The sequence below is a fragment of the Cornus florida genome, unplaced genomic scaffold (genome assembly GCF_030987335.1).
Source record: "Cornus florida cultivar Cherokee Brave unplaced genomic scaffold, ASM3098733v1 CherokeeBrave_3.0.0_Hap2_Chr06, whole genome shotgun sequence".
Classification (NCBI taxonomy): domain Eukaryota; kingdom Viridiplantae; phylum Streptophyta; class Magnoliopsida; order Cornales; family Cornaceae; genus Cornus; species Cornus florida.
In genome coordinates, this window is record NW_026775576.1 from 107,819,389 (window position 1) to 107,841,639 (window position 22,251).

The 22,251-nt window shown below is 39.6% G+C and overlaps 1 protein-coding gene across 5 annotated transcripts in view; it reads left to right on the forward strand.

The window, feature by feature from the left end:
- Window positions 1-22,251, forward strand: part of LOC132313782 (ABC transporter B family member 29, chloroplastic) — a 67,737-nt gene that overhangs the window by 20,901 nt on the left and 24,585 nt on the right. For 3 of the 5 annotated variants that reach the window (XM_059812727.1, XM_059812726.1, XM_059812725.1), the window contains exon 4: window positions 11,247-11,513. The exons of 1 other annotated variant lie outside the window; for it this stretch is intronic. In XM_059812727.1, the coding sequence (XP_059668710.1) occupies window positions 11,247-11,513 (267 nt within the window). The remainder of the gene's footprint in view (window positions 1-11,246; window positions 11,514-22,251) is intronic. One more of the 5 variants, XM_059812728.1, reaches the window with a different exon arrangement.

The following is a 22,251-nucleotide window of genomic DNA, read 5'->3' on the forward strand; positions in this document are numbered from 1 at the left end:
GTCCTGGTCATTCTTGTCTAACTGTATCATGTTGATTTACTGTTATCTGTTTAATTTCAGGAGTTGTGACTTGAGGTGCATGCCATGTTCATTTCACATGCTATTATCATCCACTATTTCCCTAATAGTTTGTTGATGTAAATTTAAATCAACTTAATTAATAGATCAATCTAAATCAAAGTAAACTCGCAAGTATACGAATCGTGTGTAGACATGGTGTGTATTACGAGATCGTTCCCACGGGGATTGATTAGGACAACCTAATTCTAAAATCATAACTTAACTAATTCAATCCAAAAATTGAGTGATTGAAGCTAAAAGAACAATAATAAAAAAACAATGGAAATAAGTACCAACGCTTGGAATTCCATCTCTAATCATCACAACTTCTATTTTTAATTGCAAATTTACCAAATGTTCAATTTAATTTCCACACATCCAATACATAATATTTTTGTTTAAATTCATAGATGATCTATCCTTGGTTAGGCATAATTTCAATTAAATAGCGTAAATTACACTGAGTCACTGACCTTTCCAAGGTTTGCCATAATTACACGGACCTCCCCTATGGTTTCAAAAATTACTTTGTCCTCCTCTAAAAAGTAAACCTTGTAAAAGGGAACTCCCATAATAGTGACGGACCATCAAATGGAATAACAGAATTGCGTGTTTTACTTAAATGCCCTCAAATAACAACAAAAACTTATTGTACTGCCATCTCTTATTAATGAGACCCAAGAACCAAACAATGCCGCCTCACACTCTCTCCTTCCTTTGTTCTCATCCCATTTTCAATTTGTTTTGTGTTTTTTAAAATTGTTTATCACAAGACCTAATTTTCCTACACAAGTAAAACATACATACAGATATAGATTTAGAGAGAGAAAGAGAAGAGGTTTAGAGAGACAGAGATGGGGAAATTCTTTCGGGTGCTCGGCAGCGAGAGAGATGCTGGTGTAGGCAACGAGAGACAGAGAGACAGATGGATGAGCAATGAATCAGGATAAATGCATTTTTCATTTTGGCATTAGACAGTTAGTTATAAAATTGGGAAACCCATTTCATTTTCGCACATTGAAGCATTAGAATTTTTTTAATAGGATTTGAATTGAAGTTTATATATATATATATATATATGTATGTATATGCATATCAAAGGAAAGGAACTCTCATCTCCATGAGCCCATCATGATCAAGCCCTTATGCGAAGATAAACCCTGTTTGGGGTTTCATTTGAAAAAGTAATTTTGTAAACCCATACCCCACACACACTCTCTCTCTCTCTCTTTATATATATATATTTCTGAGATAAAAACTAGGACAGTGGGTCTATCAAATTTCTAAAGAATCCAGACAATTTGTATATGCTCACAATCCATACACATGATAACACCTATTCACTGGGAATTTTAAAACCATTCACCGGAATCTATAGAATGCAAAGAACAATTAATGATCTGATCTATTAACAACTTTGATAGCAATAAGAAGATCAAAACAAGTGACTACACCTGGAACAAATAGATATTTTAATGCAATCAGCTTTGAAAGAAAAGAAATAAATCTGATGAAGGGAAAACAGAGAGCAAGATTAAGCTAACGAATAGCTTTTTTTTTTTTTTTTTTTTATGATAAGTAAAAATGTATTAGAAAGCGTTCCAAAGGGGAACGCGTCCCAAGAGCTGTACAAAAGCCAGAAAAAAGAAAGGGGGAAAGACCTATGGACCCAAAGGACCCAACAAGTCCACAATTTCATCTAACGATGAATAATTTCTCCCCCAACCCCAACAAAAGAGAGAACAAATAATAGAAAACTTCAACGCCCCAATGGAAGATTCCTCCCTGTCAAAAGATCTTCTATTCCGCTCTTTCCAAAGGCTCCACCAAACACAAAGGGGGGTCACCCTCCAAAAATCGCTAACATGCGCCCCCACCCTTTGGCCTCTCCAGATGTCAATAAAATCCCTTGAGGTTCGGGGCATGACCCAACGGACACCTAACAGCCCAAATAAGACTCCAATAGTCATGGGCCACAGGACAATGCAGAAGAAGGTGATCCACGGACTCTCCATCATTCTTACATAGACAACACCGATTGACAATGATTTGTCTTCTCTTCCTTAAATTGTCCAGAGTCAAAATCTTACCCCAAACTGCGGTCCACACAAAAAAGGCCACCCTAAGAGGCGTCTTTGACAGCCAAACCGCCTTCCATGGGAAAGTGGTACCGTGAAACCCGGAGAGACAGAAAAAGAAGGACCGGACCTAAAAAGTCCCCTGTGTAGAAGGCACCCAAGTCAAGGAATCCGCACTAGTACTATCCTCCTCCTGTCTATACAAGATAGCCAACAAACCAGTGACGTCATCCAACTCCCAATCCTGAAAGGATTGTCGGAACCGCACATCCCAAGGCAACCTACCGCTATCAAGACGATAGCAGTCAACAACCAAAGCATGTCTGTCAACAACAATCCTGAACACCCTTGGGAATAGAAAAGACAATGGGCGATCCTCGCACCAAGTATCCTCCCAAAACCGGACGTCCCTTCCATCCTGAACTCTGAATCTAATATGTTTAGAGAACTCATCCCACCCCTTCCCAATGGATCTCCACACCCCACGCCGACAACAGACATAACTGGCCTAGCTGACCAACCCCCTCTCTCCTCCCCAAAGCGACATGAAATGACCATCCTCTATAATCTATGTCTTTCACTGCCGAATCTCCATAACCACTTGCCTAGGAGAGCATTGTTGAAAGGGGCCAATCTTCTAATCCCAAGCCCTCCCAACTGAAAGGGCCTGCAAACCTAATCCCACGCTCCCACTTGATAAGATGATAAAAAACTCCTCCCCTGACCACCCCAAAGAAAATTCCATTGAAGCATCTCAAGTCTTCCAACAATAGAGGAGGGAATCTAGAAAAGCGAAAGAAAATAAGTTGGAAGACTGGACAATGTACTCTTCACTAGAGTAACTTTTCCGCCCTTCGAGAGATATTGCCTTTTCCATCCAGCCAACCTTCTCTCAAACCGCTCAATCATCGGGTCCCAACTGCCCGCCGTCCTGGCTGAGTCACCTAGTGGCAAGCCCAAGTGCAAGAGCATCTAACAAATTGCTTAAAACACCTACAACTCAAACCCTAACAAAAGGGAGAGATAAAAAGCTGCTACAACAGACTAGATATATTGATAATACATAAAAGGCTGCTGATTACAACTTGGAACAGCCCTTTTTTAAAACACAAGGGATACCCTAGCAAAGATATAATCCTAGCCCTTCAAATAGATGTAATCTAAAGGCTAGTATTTTCTCCAACAGAATAAGGAGCTACAAAATGACTAAATAGTCCTTAGATGGTGTTTAGGTGGGGATTTCAATTCAGTCAGGTTCCCTTTAGAGAGGTCTACTGGAGGAAGAAGGTCCATAGACATGGATCAGTTCTCCGACTTCATTGATGAGCACCTTCTCATTGATCTACCAATGGAAGGTGCAACCTATACTTGGACTAATGGTAGAGACCTAGTTACTCTCTCAAGATTGGACAGATTTTTGATATCCGGGGAGTGGGAAGAAAAATTCCCAGACGTTGTTCAGGCGGTCTTAGAAAGGGTCACCTCTGATCATGTTCCTTTAGTTTTGGATTGTGGGGGTTTATGTTATAGGAAAACCCCATTCCGTTTCAAGAATATGTGGTTGAGAGCGGAGGACTTCCAAGGGACTATTCGTTCTTGGTGGGAGGGTGTGATCGTTATAGGTGCACCTAGCTTCATATTAACACAGAAATTAAGAGCTCTCAAACTCGCTCTTAAGCAGTGGAATAAGGATGTTTTTAGAAATCTTGAATGGAGGAAGAATAGAGTCTTTGCTGATTTTTCTGAGATTGATCGGATTGAGGAGGCGGGTGGGAATGTGGGGTCTCTTTCTATTAGGAGAGCTTCCTGTCAGGCAGTTCTTGCTGAGATTGCTTGCATGGAGGAAATTTCGTGGCGACAAAAATCCCGGGCTCTTTGGTTGAAAGAGTGTGATCGTAATACAACATTTTTTCATAGACTTGCTAATGCTCACAGAAGGAGTAATCATATAGGTCGTCTACGGGTTGAAGGCGTGGAGTTGTGGAGGGAGGAAGAGGTGCGTAGTGGGATCGTTTCTTTTTATTAGAAGCTCTACACAGAACCTTTAGGTTGGAGACCTAAGCTTGATGGTCTTCCTTTTGAGGCCATTTCTGTGCTGGAGAGAGATGGGTTAGAGCTTCCTTTTACTGAAGAAGAAGTTCTTAAGGCTTTATCCAGTTGTAATGGGGATAATGCCCGGGGCCAGACGGGTTCACTATGCGCTTTTTGATGGAAAGCTGGGCGGTTGTGAGAAATGAAGTGATGAGTACCTTTCAGGAGTTTCATTCTACTAGTGTTTTTGAAAAATCGCTCAATGCATCATTTATTACCCTTATCCCTAAGAAGGGAAACGCTTAAAATATTAAGGACTTTCGTCCTATTAGCTTAGTGGGTTGTATTTACAAACTCATAGCTAACGTGCTGGCTCATAGAATGAGAGAAGTTATGGATGGGATTATTTCAGATTCCCAAAATGCCTTTGTTGGAGGACGGCAAATTCTTGATTCAGTTCTTATTGCTGGTGAATGTGTGGATTCAAGGTTGTGTAGCGGTGTTCCTGGAGTTATTTGCAAACTTGATATTGAGAAAGCTTATTATCATATCAACTGGAGTTTCCTTCTCTATTTGCTTAAGAGAATGGGGTTTGGAAGTAAATGGAGGACATGGATTGAGACCTGTATTTCGTCTGTCAAGTTCTCAATTTTTGTGAATGGTTCTCCAGCTGGCTTTTTCGGGTGTTCTCGAGGTTTAAGATAAGGTGACCGATTGTCATCTTTTCTTTTTCTAATTGTTATGGAAGGCTTAAGCAGACTCATGCGCCGGCGCCGGCACCGGGCAGAGAATCTTGGTCTTATCAATGGATTCCGGGTGGGAAGAGATATTGACAATCAGGTGGAGATTTCACATCTACTCTTTGCAGATGACACTTTGGTTTTCTGTGATGTTGATGTGTCTCAACTTAGATATTTGAGCTGTATTCTGGCTTGCTTTCAGGCAGTTTCCGGGTTAAAGGTGAATGTGGCCAAGAGTGTGCTTGTCCCGGTTGGGAATGTTGAAGACATCTCTTCTTTAGCTGCAGTTCTTGGGTGCAGGGTGAATTCCTTTCCCATCCCTTATCTGGGTTTGCCCCTAGGGGTTTCTTCCAAGTTAGTGGGGAGTTGGGATTCTGTACTTGATAGGTATGCAAAGAGGTTGGCTGGTTGGAAGAAGCAATATTTATCTAAGGGGGATAAAGTAACTCTCATTAAGAGCACTTTATCAAGTCTTCCCACTTATTTTCTTTCTTTGTTCCAAATTCCATGCTCCGTTGCTGATAGAATTGAACAAATTCAAAGGAATTTCCTTTGGGGAGGAAGGGGAGATGAGTTCAAGTGTCATCTTGTTAGATGGGAGCAAATTTGCAAGCGTATTAAGTTGGGGAGTCTTGGTATTAGACGATTGATCCCTTTTAATAAAGCTCTTCTGGGTAAGTGGTTGTGGAGATACGGGAAGGAAAGACATCGTCCTTGGCGTAGATTAGTGTCTTGCAGGTATGGAGAAGATGTTGGCGGATGGACTACACGTCCGGTTTCTATTGCGGGAGGAGTTGGGGCTTGGAAATCCATTCGGCAAGGATGGGATGCCTTTTCTTCTCCCGGGATGGTAGTTGCGTTTGCTTTTGGGATGATTTTTGGTGTGGGAACCAGCCTTAATGTCGTACATTTCCCAGGTTATATAGTATTGCAGTTGATAAACATGCCATAGTAGCTAACTGTTATCAGCTTGATAATAGTGGGATTACGTGGAATGTTCATTTTCGGCGTTCATTTCAGAATTGGGAGTTGGAAGAGGTGAGCATTTTCTTGGATCAATTGTATTGGCAAGAAGGAATTGGCAGGGGTTTTGACAATTTGATTTGGATTCCTTCCTCTCACGGGGGTTTTGCAGTAAGGTCCTTGTTTTTATGTCCGTCTAATTTTGCATCCTATGATTTTCCATGGAAGACTATTTGGTGCTCCATGGTCCCTACTAGGGTGGCATTCTTTGTATGGATTGTTGTTTGGGGAAAAATTCTGACGATCGATAATCTGAGGAAAAGTGGAAATTTTCTTGTTAATTGGTGCTGTTTATGTAAGCAGGATAGGGAGTCAGTCGATCATCTCCTATTGCATTGCTCTGTAGCGCACGATTGTTGGAATCTCATTCTTGGCCTATTTGGCATGTGTTGGGTAATGCCACGCTCTACTAGGGGGCTAATTCATAGTTGGAGAGGTTGTCGTGTGAGTAGGAGCGTTCGTGCTTATTGGAGATCTGTACCACATTGTATTTGGTGGTGTATCTGGAAGGAGCGAAATAATAGAATGTTTGAAGGGAAGGAGTCGTCTACAGCGACATTGAAACTTTTTATTATTCGCTCTCTTTTTTGTTAGGTGAACAGAAGTTCGTGTTCCTCTTTTGTTGATTTAATCTCTTTTTTGGATTCTTTGGGGCCTTAATCCCTGGTTCCTTTGTCCACGGGACGTGTTCCCCTATTGAACGCCTTTTTTAATTTATTATTACTTATCAAAAAAAATGACTCACTTAAAAGGCACAGGACTTATAAAATAAAACCAAAATGACAATAATACCCTTACTAGAGCTTAAAGCAAACATTAAACATAAAATTAAGACAGATTTAAGACCCATAAACAATGCTACCCCTACTAATGCAATTTTAATCTAGACTTCCTAGGATCTTCAACAGTTCAACTGTTTGAAGAAAATCCTCTTGCATTTGCACTGCATCAGTCCCTCCAGGTGAGAGAAAACTCGTCCTTGAGTTAGAAGCAAATTTCCATGAACTTTTCCGAACTCGAATCAAACATAATAATCTTCTAACACTAACAAAGAACACATTTGCATAATCAGCATGGATTTTGCTAGATTTCTTTTTCCTTTGAAATTGGGTAGATTTGCAAAACTCAGTGGAACATGTATCCTCAAATAGAAGTTTAATCAACTTTAATTTTTGTTCCAACGCACTCCTAACAGTTGTAGTGCGCTCCAAGAATTTACTCCAAATCATATCATAAAAGTTACATCCATTATTTTTGACCTCCACGAATCCAAAAGCCTTATGATCCACCACATTTTCCAAGCTATGTAAACTTGTTTTAGTGCTCGAATCTTCAAACACCAACCAATAGTCAGACTTGTATTCTTGCAAAACTCCGGTCGGTGAAAGGTTAGGCGCTTCCTGTGTCTCCATTGCTATTGTTAACACCACATTCTCATAGCTTCCTTCATGTTGAGATTCTTCTTTTGTAGCCTCCTTCTCAAAGATTGCTAATTGATCCCAATCCATAGGCATTTTTGACTCGTATGATTCAATGTGTGGTTCTTCATAAAAAATTAGAGGCTTACTCCACTCAACAAATGGTTCTACAGTAGTAGATTTTATGAACAACCATGACTGATCACTTGTTGGATCATTCCCTGAATCATGATAGAAACTTTCTAACCATGTCTCCTCACGCGTGATGAATTTTTTTTCATTGGACTCGTCATCATTGTTATAGATAGGTTCCTCCTCCTGTGGTGGTGGTTCTTTTTTTTTGATAAATAAAGATTTTATAAAAAACGCTCAAAAATGGAGCGGATCCCAAGAAAAATACAAAAAGCCACAAAGGACTCAAGCCTTCAAAGAGGCCAAAAAATCAACAGTTTCCTTCAACGATCTATGATCTTTTCCTGAAACTCAACAAAAAAGAGTGGAAATAATCGAGAATTTAAGCACCGAAATCAACATCGCCTTTCCTTCAGAATATCTTCTATTCCTTTCAAGCCAAATACACCACCACACACATAGCGGCGTAGCCCTCCAAGCATTCCAACTGAGAACCCCCACAGGGCAACCTCTCCACGCCTCAATCAACCCTCTCGCAGATCCTGGCATAACCCAAGAAAACCCAAATAAACCAAGCATCAAATCCCAACAAGCTCTAGCCAAAGAGCAATGAATGAGAAGGTGATCCACTGATTCCTCATCACTAAGACACATATAACAACGATTGATCACCACCTGGCTTCTCTTACGCAAATTATCCTGGGTTAAGATCCTACCCAGAATCGAAGTCCACACAAAGAACGCCACCTCGAGAGGAGCCTTGGAATGCCAAACAGACTTCCAAGGAAAACGAACATCAGGATCAAAAGAGAGACACTTGAAGAAAGACCTCACCTCGAAAAGCCCCTGAGAGTTTGCTGCCCAAGACCAACAATCCGAATTCTCCTCCACAATCCTTTGGCGATACAGCAACTCCAAGAAACGAATGGCCTCCTCTATCTCCCAATCCTGAAAGAAACACCAAGATATCCTACAAATTCAGGAATTTTTACCTTAAAGCCACCATCCCAACACCTTTCCTCAAATGGAATAGGAGCTGGTCTAGGTGATGCTTCATAAAGTTTCCATATTTTGAAAGTTTCCTTATTTTGAGTAGTTTAATGATTTTCATCAGCTTTCCTTTTTGAGTAGTTTTCTGATTTTCATCAGCTTTCCTTTTTGAGTAGTTTTCAGATTTTCAGCAGCTTTACCATTTTGGTTTTATTTTATATTTGGTAGTTAGTTAATTTGAGGCTAGGATTGGCGAGGAAGAAATTCTATATAAAGCCTTGTAATTTCTAGGGTTCAATCAGTTTAGTTTTGGAGATTAGCGAATGGATTATTATGTTTACAGCAGATAAAGTTTGCTTTGCAACTTTGCAGTTCTCCTTTTTCTAGCATTATTCTTTTATTTCGTTTTAATATTGTTGTGAAGACGATTTGATTGTATCCTCTTGGTAAGGTGGCATCTTATAAAATAATCTAAAATAAAATACTAACAAATATAATTTCGGAGATCAATTATGTATAAATTATGCAATTATCATTTGTGTTTCTTTTACATGGAGACTTCAATAAAATACCTGTTTTGACAAACCATGACATCTGTTTGGGCATGGGTTATTTTTTAAAAAGCCTAATGTTGAACAATGCAGAAGAACAAAGAACGATTCCTAGTTTGAAAGAACTTATCTAGATTGTCTTTATATGTTCCCATGGTGTATTGCCAACTTTGAATCAAGCACGCAGGCTTAATATTTTAATTTGGATAGAAACTTAAGTTTATGCTAAGGTTGAGACAAGAAAAAATATAGAGTTCAATAATGCGGCACGCCTTCTTCCTGTAATTTAGGGATTAACAAATCTAGCACCTATACATGCACTCACATTTGATATTCCTACTCGAGTCTGTTTAGAGTGGCTTTGTATGTATCACAAATTCATAGTAGTGCAAACTGTGTTCATGTACAAATATAGTTGTCCTATGTTTAGATATATGTCTTGTGATGGGAAGGGCTTTTGGTATTATAGGACCCACAATGAGGGTTATATACGTGCAGTGACATTATGTTGACTTAGTTGTGTCATGATCAAACTTTGATAACTATTGTTTAAATTATTTTTCCTCTTGGCAGAATCAGCCACCGGTTGTCAATTTCTAATTAAAGCCTTTTGGTTTCCTTGCTTCCTTTTGCCTTGGTTCCATTATATATTTGTTAAATCTCACACCACTTTCCCGTGGAAAACGGTTTGGCATTCGAAGGCTCCTCTTAGGGTGGCCTTCTTTTTTTGGACCGCAGCTTGGGGTAGGATCTTGACTCTGGACAATTTGAGGAGTAGAAGACAAATCATTGTCAACCGGTGTTGTCCGTGTAAGAATGATGGAGAGTCTGTAGATCACCTTCTTTTTGCATTGTCCTGTGGCTCATGACTACTGGAGTCTTATTTTGGGACTTTTTGGTGTCCACTGGGTTATGCCCCAAACCTCAAGGGATTTGATTGACATTTAGAGGGGCCAAAGGGTGAGGCCACATGTTCGCGATTTTTGGAGGGTGACCCCCCTCTGTGTTTGGTGGAGCCTTTGGAAAGAGTAGAGTAGAAGATCTTTTGACGGGGAGGAATCCTCCATTGGGGCGTTGAAGTTTTCTATTATTTGTTCTCTTTTTAGTTGGGGTTTGGGGAGAAATTGTACATCTTTCGATGAAATCGTGGACTCTTTGGGTTCTTTGGGTCCATAGGACTTCCCTTTCTCTTTTTTGGTTTTTGTACAGCTCTTGGGATGCGTTTCCCTTTTGAACGCTTTCTAATACATTTTTACTTATCAAAAATAAAATAAAATAAAATCTCACACAAGTCCCCGGCATACATGCTTACTTGTTCGAAGTGTGAGACTCTGTTGGCACATAAATATGCATGAAGGTCAACATAAAATGAGGTCCTGTGTACTTTTTCCCGGGGGCCAATGGGAAGGCTTGGGTTGTGGACAGACTATTAGTATTAGAATTTACATTGAAAGTTGTAATAGACCAGTCTTCAGTTCCATTGCTAGAAGAATTAGATTATTATGCTTCCCCAGGTCACATTTGGCTATGGTGGAGCCAATGTTGGCCTCTGTTGTTATAGGGTTGCTTGTCACGGACCCAGGGTCTTACCTTTTGTTTTGTCTTAGTTTTCTTTCCTTCCCCATACCTACATTTTGATTTCATAACAAGAAAGCCATGGTTCTGCTTGATTTTCTTTTGTTAATATTTTTAACTTCATGGCATTTGCCACCACCTTTATCTTCTCTGGCTAATATTCATTACCTTCATGCTATTGCTAGTCCTTTTACTTGGAACACTGTTATCCCTTGGGCTTCATTTCCATGTTTTTTTTTCCTATTTTCGTGGGTAAAAAGAGGAGGGAGGGGGGGGGGGGGGGGGGGGGGGGGGGGGGTCGGGGGGTCATCAGCTGGGGATTTTTTTTTTTTTTTTGGTTATGGTTCTTTTTTCTTGCGAGTACTTGGACCTTCATTATTTGTATTGGTTATGCTAAAATGTCCAGCTTGTTTAGATTGACATTGTTTGTTTTTCTTTATTTGGATTCCCTCTTAACCTGCCTGATCTTCATCATTCAGTTTATCATTGTCCTTTCTCTTGATATTCTAGGCGATTTTCATCTTGATTACCTAGTAGTTCTAGTCAGTATCTTCTCTGTCATTTCTCAAATGTGTGGTGAACGCTCTCATTAGATTGTTTTTTTCTTATTCATTGATGCAACTGGTTGTATATATTGCTATGTTTTAGGTCCTCCCTTCGATTTTCTTTGTGAAGGCAAACAATGCAGAGCTCTGCGAGAGTGCCAGGTTTCAATGGCTAGCTCATGTTGATCTATCCGAATGTTTGAGAAAGAAGAAAATGAAGGCATTAATTCCTCAGATAGTACACATTATATATTTTGGGGCATTGTTTATATTTTGTGTTGGCTCGATGGTGGTGTCAAGTAGTTCTTTCAATTGTTCTGGTGTTGTTTCTTTTATAACATCATTGGTTCTCTTGATCGAGCCAATTCAGGTAATGTTATCTATTCACAATAACTTTGGTTTATACCATCTCTCTCTTGGTCCCTTTGGGGGGGCTGCTTTTAGGTGTTGTTTTGATATATTCACAGTAAATTGAAAAAAAAAATAGAATTGTTATAATACTGATGCCACCATTCTAGTAAGTATATCTGATATTTTATTTTTTATTTTGAGGGTGCAACAGTCGTTTTTGGCTTCTCACTGGCTGGGGCAGTAAATGATGCTAGAGTGAATTGGTTATTGGTGGAACTTTAGGAGGGACCAGTATTATTTAGAAACCTCAAGAGATGTTTCTTGGCATTCTCTCTCTCTCTCTCTCCCTCTCTTTTCTTTTCTTTTCTCCTTTTTTTTTTTTTTTTTTTTTTTTTTTGCATTAGGAACTGAGTTATAAGATGCAATTTTACTCGTGCAATAACCTTAATAGATTTTGTTGTAAAGATCCCAGTTTTACGTTTGTGGCAATACATAAGTTTCGGGTTCTATGTTGGTGGCATACACCCATGGTCTTGAATCCACACTCTTCAGGAGTTGTTATAGCATCCTGCAATGATGCATGAATATGATATTGATGTCTCTTACTTTCACTTCCTAGAAGGACTTCATAACATCAACTTGAACTTCATGAATTTTATATTGACACAAGTAGATCAAAATAAATTGGATTAAAATAATGTCCTGCCTGATGATCTATATATTGGTGGAAGTTTAATTTGTTTGTCTTAACTAAACAATAACTCTTTCTTCTCTTTTTATTTCCCTAGGTAGGGTTTTTAAGATTCTTTGACTTGAGTTGATAATAGAGTCCATGTTACTCTCTGACTTACATGGCATTTGTTGCCCAAACAATGACTCAAGAAGAGGAGGAGGTGGGGTGGGCGGTGTGGTAGGGTTTTTTTTTTTTTTTTTTTTGGGGGATGGGGGGGGGGGGGGGGGGGGGGGGGGGGGGGGGATGTTTAGGCAAACTATTGTAGTTCTTGGCCTTTTTCCCAAACACTTGCTGTGCAACCAAATATAGCAATAATATAAAACCAAGTGTAAAGAGGCAAGGGTAGAAGAATGCAAACATTAGGACAAGCGATTTTCCGTGGTTCGGACCTCGTGCCTACTTCCACAACTCAAGAGCACCTCTTTAGATTTTCAAACCTCCACTATCAAGCTCCCCTTCACAGGTGGAGCAAACCCTTACAAGGCTTCACAAGCTTGTTCCTCCTTTGCTAAGTGAGCACCTCTCACCTAGACTTCAAGGGTTCAGAACCCTTTTATAAAAATCTTAGATATATAAGTTTGAGTACGTGCCTGTTTGGGATTGCTTCTCTACGGCTAAAACGCCTTGATTGAAAAAAATACGGTTAGATGTGTTTGGTGACTAAAAAAGTACGTTTAGGCCATAGATATTTCCTAAACAAAAGCGCGTTAACGTCAAGCCAAAAATCGTAGCTTTTGGAATTGCGTTCTAGGCAAAATTAGGTAACTACTTTTTTTTTGACAATTTAGTCCCTCACTTTTCTTTATAAATATAGTGTTATCCCTTACTGATCTGCATCACTATCATTGTTCGCATTGTAAGCCACACAGAAACTATAGCTTGTGTAGAGTGAAAATTTTAAACTAATTTTCAGTTGTAACGTGGATTTAAATTAGTTTTATAACCCGTAATCATGCAATGTTAACCAGCAATCATGCAATTGTTAACCAGCAATCATGCACGTTAATATCATACAACATTGTTATTAGTGTATGTCTTATATAGTAAATTAGTAATAAAAGTGCTTTAAACAACATTATTACCAAACAAATTTAAACGTGCTTCAAGTATAAAGTGCTTTATAAAATGCATCACCAAACACATAACATGATTTTTACTGATAACAATTTTGTGGCAGCTCTACTGTTAAAAGCGCTTTCATCATTCTAACAGCAATCCCAAATGGGTTTTACAAGTTGTATCCTCTTCAAGGATGAATGGATACAATCAAAGTTCTCTTTCTAGAGTAGTAGATGCAGCAAGTGATGAAAGCTCAGACATCTTTGAGCATGATAAAAAATCTCCCATCCTGTATAAATACTTAAAAGAGTAACTAACCTACTAGGCAGAGGAGCTTAACTTCATAATTGCGGAAGGAAAGGCAACCAGCTAAGTAACTTAGTCTTTTGTGGACATCTTAAGCAAACTGAGATACAGAAGATGGATATGGGAATGCTGCCACCAGGAAGTATCATGTGTAGTCTTTTGTGGACATCTTAAGCAAACTGAGATACAGAAGACAGATTGGGAATGCTACCACCAGGAAGTATCATGTGGTTGCTTTGTAGCAATCTATGTTACATGGACTCGGGTTAGTGGTATTTTGTCCAGTTGTGTGTCTAAGTGTTGGACTTCCTTGTCCCAAATTTTAGGATATGGGGTACATGTCTGAAGACTAGGAGTGTTGCCCAAGACTGATACGTCAGAGTACACTATGTCCTGAAATAAATATTGAGGGGGTAAATAGATCTTAATCAATTTTTAACTAACATTAACTGATTTTTGAATTCTAGCAATTTAGTCCAAATGCAACAATATAAATTATTTAAGCTGTAGAGACCAAAAATAAACAAGTAAGCAATCACACATGTACACGACTTTAACGTAGAAAAATCTAGTCTAGGCAGATCAACAGAAATTATGTAATATAACCATAAGTTACCAGATTCTAATTCCAAGAATTCCTTAGTTACCTTTGGCCAAAACTCACGCCAAACGTGCTCCTCGAACTCTATTGATGCCGGTTAACACACTTGCGTCTCACATAGTTCGCTCTTCAACAGTGCTTTAATATCATTGGCTTGTTATCCAAGCCCTTGCTTATTTTGTGATTTGGTGTTGATGACAATTTAGGCTTTGCAAGTTGACGACGAATACTCTGAAGAATAATTCACAATTTAATGCAACATGGTAGATGATGAGAAGAACAGTATACAATCTATGTGCTTATATTCTCTCTATAAATCTCTCTAGATGTGTTTGTTTTCTTTCTGTATGAGTTTCAGAGCTTAGGGATGTTTATGTAGTGTTCTAATCCAGAAAAAATTTGGGTTTTAGAGTTGTAATTAGAAAAGGAAACTGAATTCTGCACCATTCGATTGATCACACCTAGTCCAGTGACGTACAATCGATCCTTCTATAGATTGAACACTCTTGTCCTAGTTCAGTTAGGATTTTAAGTTTCTAAAACAGTTTTTGTTATTCGTTCTCTTTAGTTATGTGAAGAGGAGTTCTTGTTCCTCTTTTGATGACTTAATTACTTTTTTGGATTCTTTGGGGCCTTAGACTCCCGTTTCTCTAATGTTTATGGGATGCGTTCCCCTATTGAACGCCTTTTTTAATTCATTATTACTTATCAAAAAAAAAAAAAAAAAAACAGTTTTATGCATTCTGTATCAAAGCATACATGCAATGAGTTTTAACATGATTAATGATTTGAATGCATAAAATAAAACCCTAATTGGTAAGTCAGTGATTCATGAGGTGAATATTCCTTCCTACTAGTTTGTTACGAATATGCAACATTAAGTTCTATTATCTTAACAACGTCCAAAAGTTGAATATGAGCATAGACACACAATAAGCATTTCAAGAAATTATATTTTATATATTATGTTGTTTTTTGGTAAGAGTATTCTCAATTATTATTTAAGTTATATATGAAACAGGGTTTTCATCAATAAAGTAACTAGGAAATCCATTTTTGCTATCAAATTTGAGTTCTTTTTTCTTCAATCATGGCATGCGAAGGGTTAGGGAGTTTGATTGAGTTTGTTTGTTAGATGCATATCCCATACCCATACCCATACCCATATCCATGTCGTATTCTGTCGACACGGGTGCATGAAGGGGAAATTGGAGGGTCCAAGTAACATAGTTAACAACATATGTGGAAAGTTGGGCTTATTGTTGGGCCGGTGAATGGGGCCATGGTTGTTCGTGATCATGACCCATCTTCTTGTGGGCCGGTTTTTGGGCCAATGTATAATGGGTTTCATGACCCATCGTCTCGTGGACAGGATAGAGGTGAGGCGGCCCACTCAAAGGATTGCTCTAATGATGTTTCTACTGGCATGTGCTGTGGGTTTTTGGCTGGGCCGGGTTCTGATCCTGCTTGTTCTGGGCTTGCTGTGGGTAATAGGTTTGGGCCTTTGGCTTTTTCAGATGATGGCCTTGTTTTTTAGTTGCCTGGTTTGCCCATTCATAGAGCTGGACAACGAGCAAGGATTCCTTCACAGGGGCACCATCTGAGAGCGAAGAAGAAGATCCTCCTTCCTGCAATACGAAGAAGGTGGACACGTAAGGAGAAGTAAAAATGGGTGCTATGTTTGAACTCCGACTCTGTTTCGGGTAAGTCCATCTCTTTGCCTGGGCTCTTTCATCTTATTTTTTCTTCTGCTCCTCCTCCTCCCTCTTGTGGGGTGTTGAGGAAGTGCTTGGAGTTGGAGAAGGGAGTGATGACCTCTGTTTCCAAAAATCTATCTCCGGTTTTTGAGGATGGTATGGAGCTTGGGTTGGAGGAGTTGCATGGTGTATGTCAGGTCAACAGGTTGGGAACCTCTCGGTCTTTTGATATGGAGTGTGAGAATGTCATTGTCTGTGTGGGGTGTGATGTGTAGATTAATCTTGATGATGTTATTGCCGCTGTTTTGTTAAATGAGCTACGGGTTCACTTGGCTTTGAAAGGTTTTTAGGTGAGCCAAGGGGTTCTCTATCTAATGAGGATTTTGGGACTCCGTTGGCTGGTAGCTCACCTTCCTCTTCTGTCCTCAAGGATTGGGATGGTGTTTCGTGTTCTTCTCTTGATGGGGATTTGTGTTTGGTTCAGTGGAATGGATTTGAGCCGGATAATGATTTGTTTGTTCCTTTGGCCGTCGTTAGACTGGAGGGGGAGTGTGTGGAAGTTGCTGTTCCTGTTGAGGGAGTGGAAGGTTTGGAGGAGTGGGTGAGGGAGAAGGGTGTAAAGGTAGGTTCTCTTTTGGGAGTGTCTTTCGAGGGTAGGATGGAGGAGTTGACAAGTATGTTCCTTGATGTTCTTAATTCTCAGCATTTGGAAAGAATGGGAAGTAGGGGAAGTTTCAGGCCGGGGTGAGTGAGAGGGAGATGCAGAGCCCCATGGCTTTTGTCTCTTATGAAAGGAGGAATAGGGGGTCAGGGAGAGGGACAGTGGGAGGAGGAGAGAGACTGTAAACTCATTTGTTTCCCTATGAAGTTACAAACTTTATCATGGAATGTCCGGGGTCTTAATGACTCGGTTAGGAGAAAAGTCGTGAAGTCGGTTATTCGTAAAGGGGGAGGTCATGTAGTGTGTTTGCAAGAAACCAAGATTGCATCGATGACGGACATGATTGTTCGAAGCCTATGGGGTGGGAGATTTGTGGAGTGGTTTGTTTTGGATGCGACTGGCTTTTCGGGTGGCATCCTTATTATGTGGGATAACAGATGGGTGTCTAAGGTGGACTCTCAGGTTGGGAGATTCTCTGTTTTGTGTGTGCTCTCTTTGGCGGAGGATGGTTTTCGTTGGGTTTTTTATGGTGTTTATGGGTCTACGGAGGACATTGTGCGCCCTTTGCTTTGGGAGGAGCTGGGGGATGTTCAAAGGCGATAGTCGCTGCCATGGTGTGTTGGAGGGGATTTCAATGTTGTTCGTTCTCCTTTTGAGAGGACGACGGGGGTAGGTGGACGTTAGACATGGAGTCCTTCTCGGCGTTCATTGATGTTTCTAGGCTGTTTGATTTGCCCTTAGTGGGAGGACCCTTTACTTGGTTTAGTGGTCGCTCTCCTCCTACTCTTTCTCGACTTGACAATTCCATGTGTCGAGTGATTGGGAGGAGGGAGAAGTTTTCTGATGTTGTTTAGGCTACTTTGGCTCACCCTTTATTTGACCTTGCTCCGTTGATGTTGGATTGTGGTGGGTTACGTAGTAGAAGATCCCTTTTCAGATTCAAAAATATGTGGCTTCGTGCTGAGGGATTTTTGGAGAGAGTCCGATCCTGGTGGGAAGGGTATGGAGTGGTTGGCACTCCAAGTCATTCTCTCGTAGGTAAACTGCGTCTTTTGAAGGAAGACATTAAGATTTGAAACAAAGAGGTCTTTGGGAATCTTGTTTGGTGGGGTGCATCTACAAGTTGATTGCTAAGGTCTTGGCTTCTAGGTTGAAGAAGGTTTTGGATGGCGTCATTTCTGACTCTCAGAATGCTTTTGTGGGAGGCCGTCAGATTTTGGATTCAGTTCTTATTGCTAGCGAGTGTGTGGATTCCAGATTGAGTAGTGGGGTTCCGGGTGTTTTGTGTAAGTTGGACATTGAGAAGGCATACGACCATGTGAGTTGGATCTTCCTTTTCTACTTGATGGAGAGGATGGGGTTTGGAGTGCGATGGATTCATTTTTGTATATCCAGTGCTCGTTTCTCTATCGTTGTGAATGGAGCTCCGATGGGGTTTTCACTAGTTCGAGGGGCTTAAGATAGGGGGATACGCTCTCTCCCTTTTTTTTCCTATTTGTGATGGAGGCCCTTAGTAGATTGATGAGGAGGGCTGTTGAGTTGGGTTTTCTGAGAGGTTTTCGGGTGGGCAGGGATGCTGCTAGTCAGTTGGAAATCTCCCACTTGATGTTTGCGGATGATACTTAAGTGCTTTGTGATGCGAATGTGTCCCAGTTAAGATATCTGAGATGCGTTTTGGTCTGGTTCCAAGTTGTCTCCGGGCTTAAGGTGAATGTCGGAAAAAACGTTTTGGTGCCGGTGGGGAGGTCCCTGAGATCGAGATGTTTGCTTATATTCTTGGATGTCGTACTGGTTCTTTTCCCATATCTTACTCTTAGGTTTGCCCTTAGGACCTCCTTCGAGGTGTGTGGGGAGTTGGGATCTTGCTATGGATAAATTTGAGAAGAGGTTGGCGAGTCGGAAGGAGCAGTACCTTTCCAAGGGTGGTCAGGTTACTCTGATAAAGAGCACCCTTTCATGACTTCCCACTTATTTTATCTCTCTATTTCAGATTCCCACTTCTGTGGGTGAGAGGATTGAGAGATTGCAGCGAAATTTTCTTTGGGTTTTTTGGGGGGGGGGGGGGGGGGGGGGTTGAGAAGTTCAAGTTTCATCTGGTTCGTTGGGAGTAAGTGTGCAGGCCGATTTGGAGTGGAGGTTTAGGGTTTAGGAGATTGGTGCCTTTCAATAAGGCTCTCCTTGGGAAATGGTTATGGAGGTTTGGGGTGGAGAGACATTGGCTTTGGAGGAAGGTTGTAGCGAGTAGGTATAGGGAGAGCAATGGAGGGTGGAGCGCTCTTGAGGTGCGTGGTCCAAAGGGGGTGGGGGTTTGGAAATTCATTCGGAAAGGGTGGGATGAATTCTCCAATGTTCGATTTTGAATCAGGGATGGTAGGAGGATCAGTTTTTGGGAGGATATTTGGTGTGGGGATCTTCCTTTTGCTCTCCCTTTCCCACGACTCTTCAGGATTGCTTTGGATAGGCAGGCCATGGTGGTCAACTGTTATCATCTTGATAACGGGAGACTGCCTTGAGATGTTCGGTTCAGGCGGCTCTTTCATGATTGGGAGATTGAGGATGTCACTCGTTTTTTGGAGTTGTTATATCGCCAGGTGATTATGGCTGGGGATTCTGATAGTTGGATTTGGGCTTCTAACTCTCAGGGTCATTTCGATGTTCGGTCCTTTTTTAGGTGTCTTACGGAAGAGCCTGAAGGCCTTTTCCCTTGGAAGTCTGTTTGGCGTTCCAAGGCTCCCCTCAAGGTGGCCTTCTTTGCTTGGACCTCTCTTTTGGGTAGGTTCTGAACCCAGGATAATTTGAGGAGGAGAAATCAGGTGGTGGTCAATCGTTGTTACTTGTGCCTTCGTGATGAGGAGACAGTGAATCACCTTCTTTTACAATGCAACATGGCTGGGGATTGTTGGGATTTGATGCTTGGTTTGTTTGGAATTCTTTGGGTTATGCTTAGATCCTCTAGAGGGTTGATTGAGGCTTGGAGAGGTTGTACAGTGGGGGTTCATATTCACGATGCTTGGAGGGCTACGCCTCTATGTGTGTGGTGGTATATTTGGCTTGAGAGGAATAGGAGATTTTTCGAAGGAAAGGAGATGTCTATTTCTATGCTTAAGTTCTCTATTATTTCCACTCTTTTTTGTTGGGTTTCATGGAGAGATTATAGATCTGTAGAGGAGATTGTTGTTTTTTTGGCCTCTTTGAAGGCTTAGAGGCTCTTTTTGGCCTTGTGTGTTTCTCTTGGGATTTGCTCCCCTTTTGAGCGCTTTTTATAAAATTTTACTTATCAAAAAAAAAAAAGTTGGGTGATTTCTTCATGGCAACCTAAAGAAGAGTCGATCGATATTTTTACCATGACAGATATCAAAGGCTAGGAATGTTTTGTGCTACCAACAATGTGTTGAAGAGGGTAAGCTTGAAGTTGCCTTTTATTGTGAAAAGCTAAATTAAATATTTTTTTTTTAGTTTCGATTAGTTGTGATCCATAACTGAAAATAGAAGGATTTGCATTGTGAAGATGAGATCAAATGTGTCGCATGTTGATAGTGGCATAGAGGTGAGTATTAACACTATTGGACGCATGAGATAAGAAGATGCAAGATCTCTTACTTCCAATCAGAAGTGACCAAAATAAAGAATGAGATATTCTTTTTAATTAAGTTGTTTGTAGTTACTTAGAGTTCCACAAATAAACCTTCCGAAGTTATTTGAGTGGAGGTTCAACAGTGCAAAATGACAATCAATGAGGATATGTTATTGCACTAGAGGTGTCAGAAAAGAAAAAAATTGTTAGGCATCATGTAGGTGTGGTTGTTAAAGGCCTAGTGCGCACACAGGGGCCAAGGTCTCCTAGAGCCCAAGCGCAACACACACTGTGCGTTTGATGAAATTGTATATTAAATCCAAGTGTAGAATTTTTTTTTTTTAAATATGCAATGCAACTAATCAAGATCAAAATATAAGAACGTTTTAACGTATCGATTCAATAGATTAGCTAAATTATCTTCTTCCCGGCCCTTTTTGTTTTTTTTTTTTCCCAGATGAATAGGCTTGGTCACATAAATTCTCTTTTTCCATTCTGTTCTATTATATGCCATTTCACCTCTAATATTTAATTTTTAAAATTATTTTAATTACTTCATTCCATGTTAGTTTAGTCCGGCCTCGCTGTTTCTTACCTTCTATGCAAGCTAATAGGTGTTATTCCTAGTCCCCCTCACACTTTGGTTAGTAAATCTATCTTTTCTAATCATTATTATCATCCACCCCACATCCTCATTTCCATTACATGAATGCATTGTTTTTGTTTCTTTTTGAATGCCCAACACTCTGCCTTGTATGAGATAGCCGGCCTAACAACGATGTATAAAATTTTCCTTTTAACTTTTTTTTTTATTTTATTTTTTATTTTTTATATCACATAGGATACCACTAGCCTATCTCCATTTGGTCCATCCTACTGGCAATATGATTATCTATTTTTCTATTTTTTTGTATTACTGATCCTAAGTATTGCAAATGATGATTTTGATTAATCTTATGGTCCTGGATTTCTATTGTTATATTGTTACTTCCAAATTTTTATTAAATTTACATTCCATATATTTTGTTTGTCTTACTAATTTTTAACCCTTTTGTTTCTAATGCATTACTTAAGTTTCTAATTTTGCTTCCTTAGCCAGCCTTAGAAATATCCGACAAAACTATGTCATCAGCAAACAACATGCACTCTGTGGTATCTTCCTGTATTTCTGTTGTTATTTCGTTTATGACTAGTGTAAATAGGTATGGGTTAACTACTGATCCTTGGTGTAATCCTGCTTTTATAGAGAAATCGTTAGTTTCTTCACATACAGTGTGAACCCTAGTCTTTGTATCCTATACATATCCATAATATTTATACGATTTAAAAGCACTCGTTTTCTATGTAAAACCCACTAAATTACATCCCTTGGAACTCTATCGTAAGTCTATGAAAATCATGTGTATATCTGTTTGTTTACTTCTACATCTTCTATCAATTCCCTAAGTAAACAAATGGCCTCCATAGTAGATCTCCTTGACATAAATTCAAATTGGTTTTCCGACACTGGCGTTTCATTCCTTAATCTTTGTTCTATAACTATTTTCCACAATTTCATGGCATGACTTATTAATTTAATTCCTCAATAAGTACCACAATTTTGTACATCACCTTTATTTTTTTGTATTGAAACGATCCTAGTTTTTCTACATTCACTTGGCATCATTCCTTGTTTTAGAATTTTATTGAATAAATTTATTAGCCATTCAATTCCTACATTTCCTAGCTTCTATTGTTATGTTGTCGGGTCCCACTGCAATGGACTAACTAAATCAATACACATTTATCTTTTCTTCTCGCATATAAATTCAATCAAATCAATGTACAATTGGAACAATTCATGATATGTAACGCAACTAATAATTTATTTATTTATTTATTTTTTCGAAAATGGATATTTTGACAGGTCAATATCAATGCACATTTTTCAATATTCATATGCTTTAAATATTTGGTAAGTTTGAGTAGTAGGATCCACTGAATATGATCGTGATATCATATAGAGCATGTTAATTAATGGTTTAAGGAAAGAAAAGAAGAAGAAGAAGAAGAAGAAGAAGAAGAAGAAGAAGAAAAATAAAAGGCTATGAGTGATTGAAAAATAAAAGGCACTCTTTTATTATTAA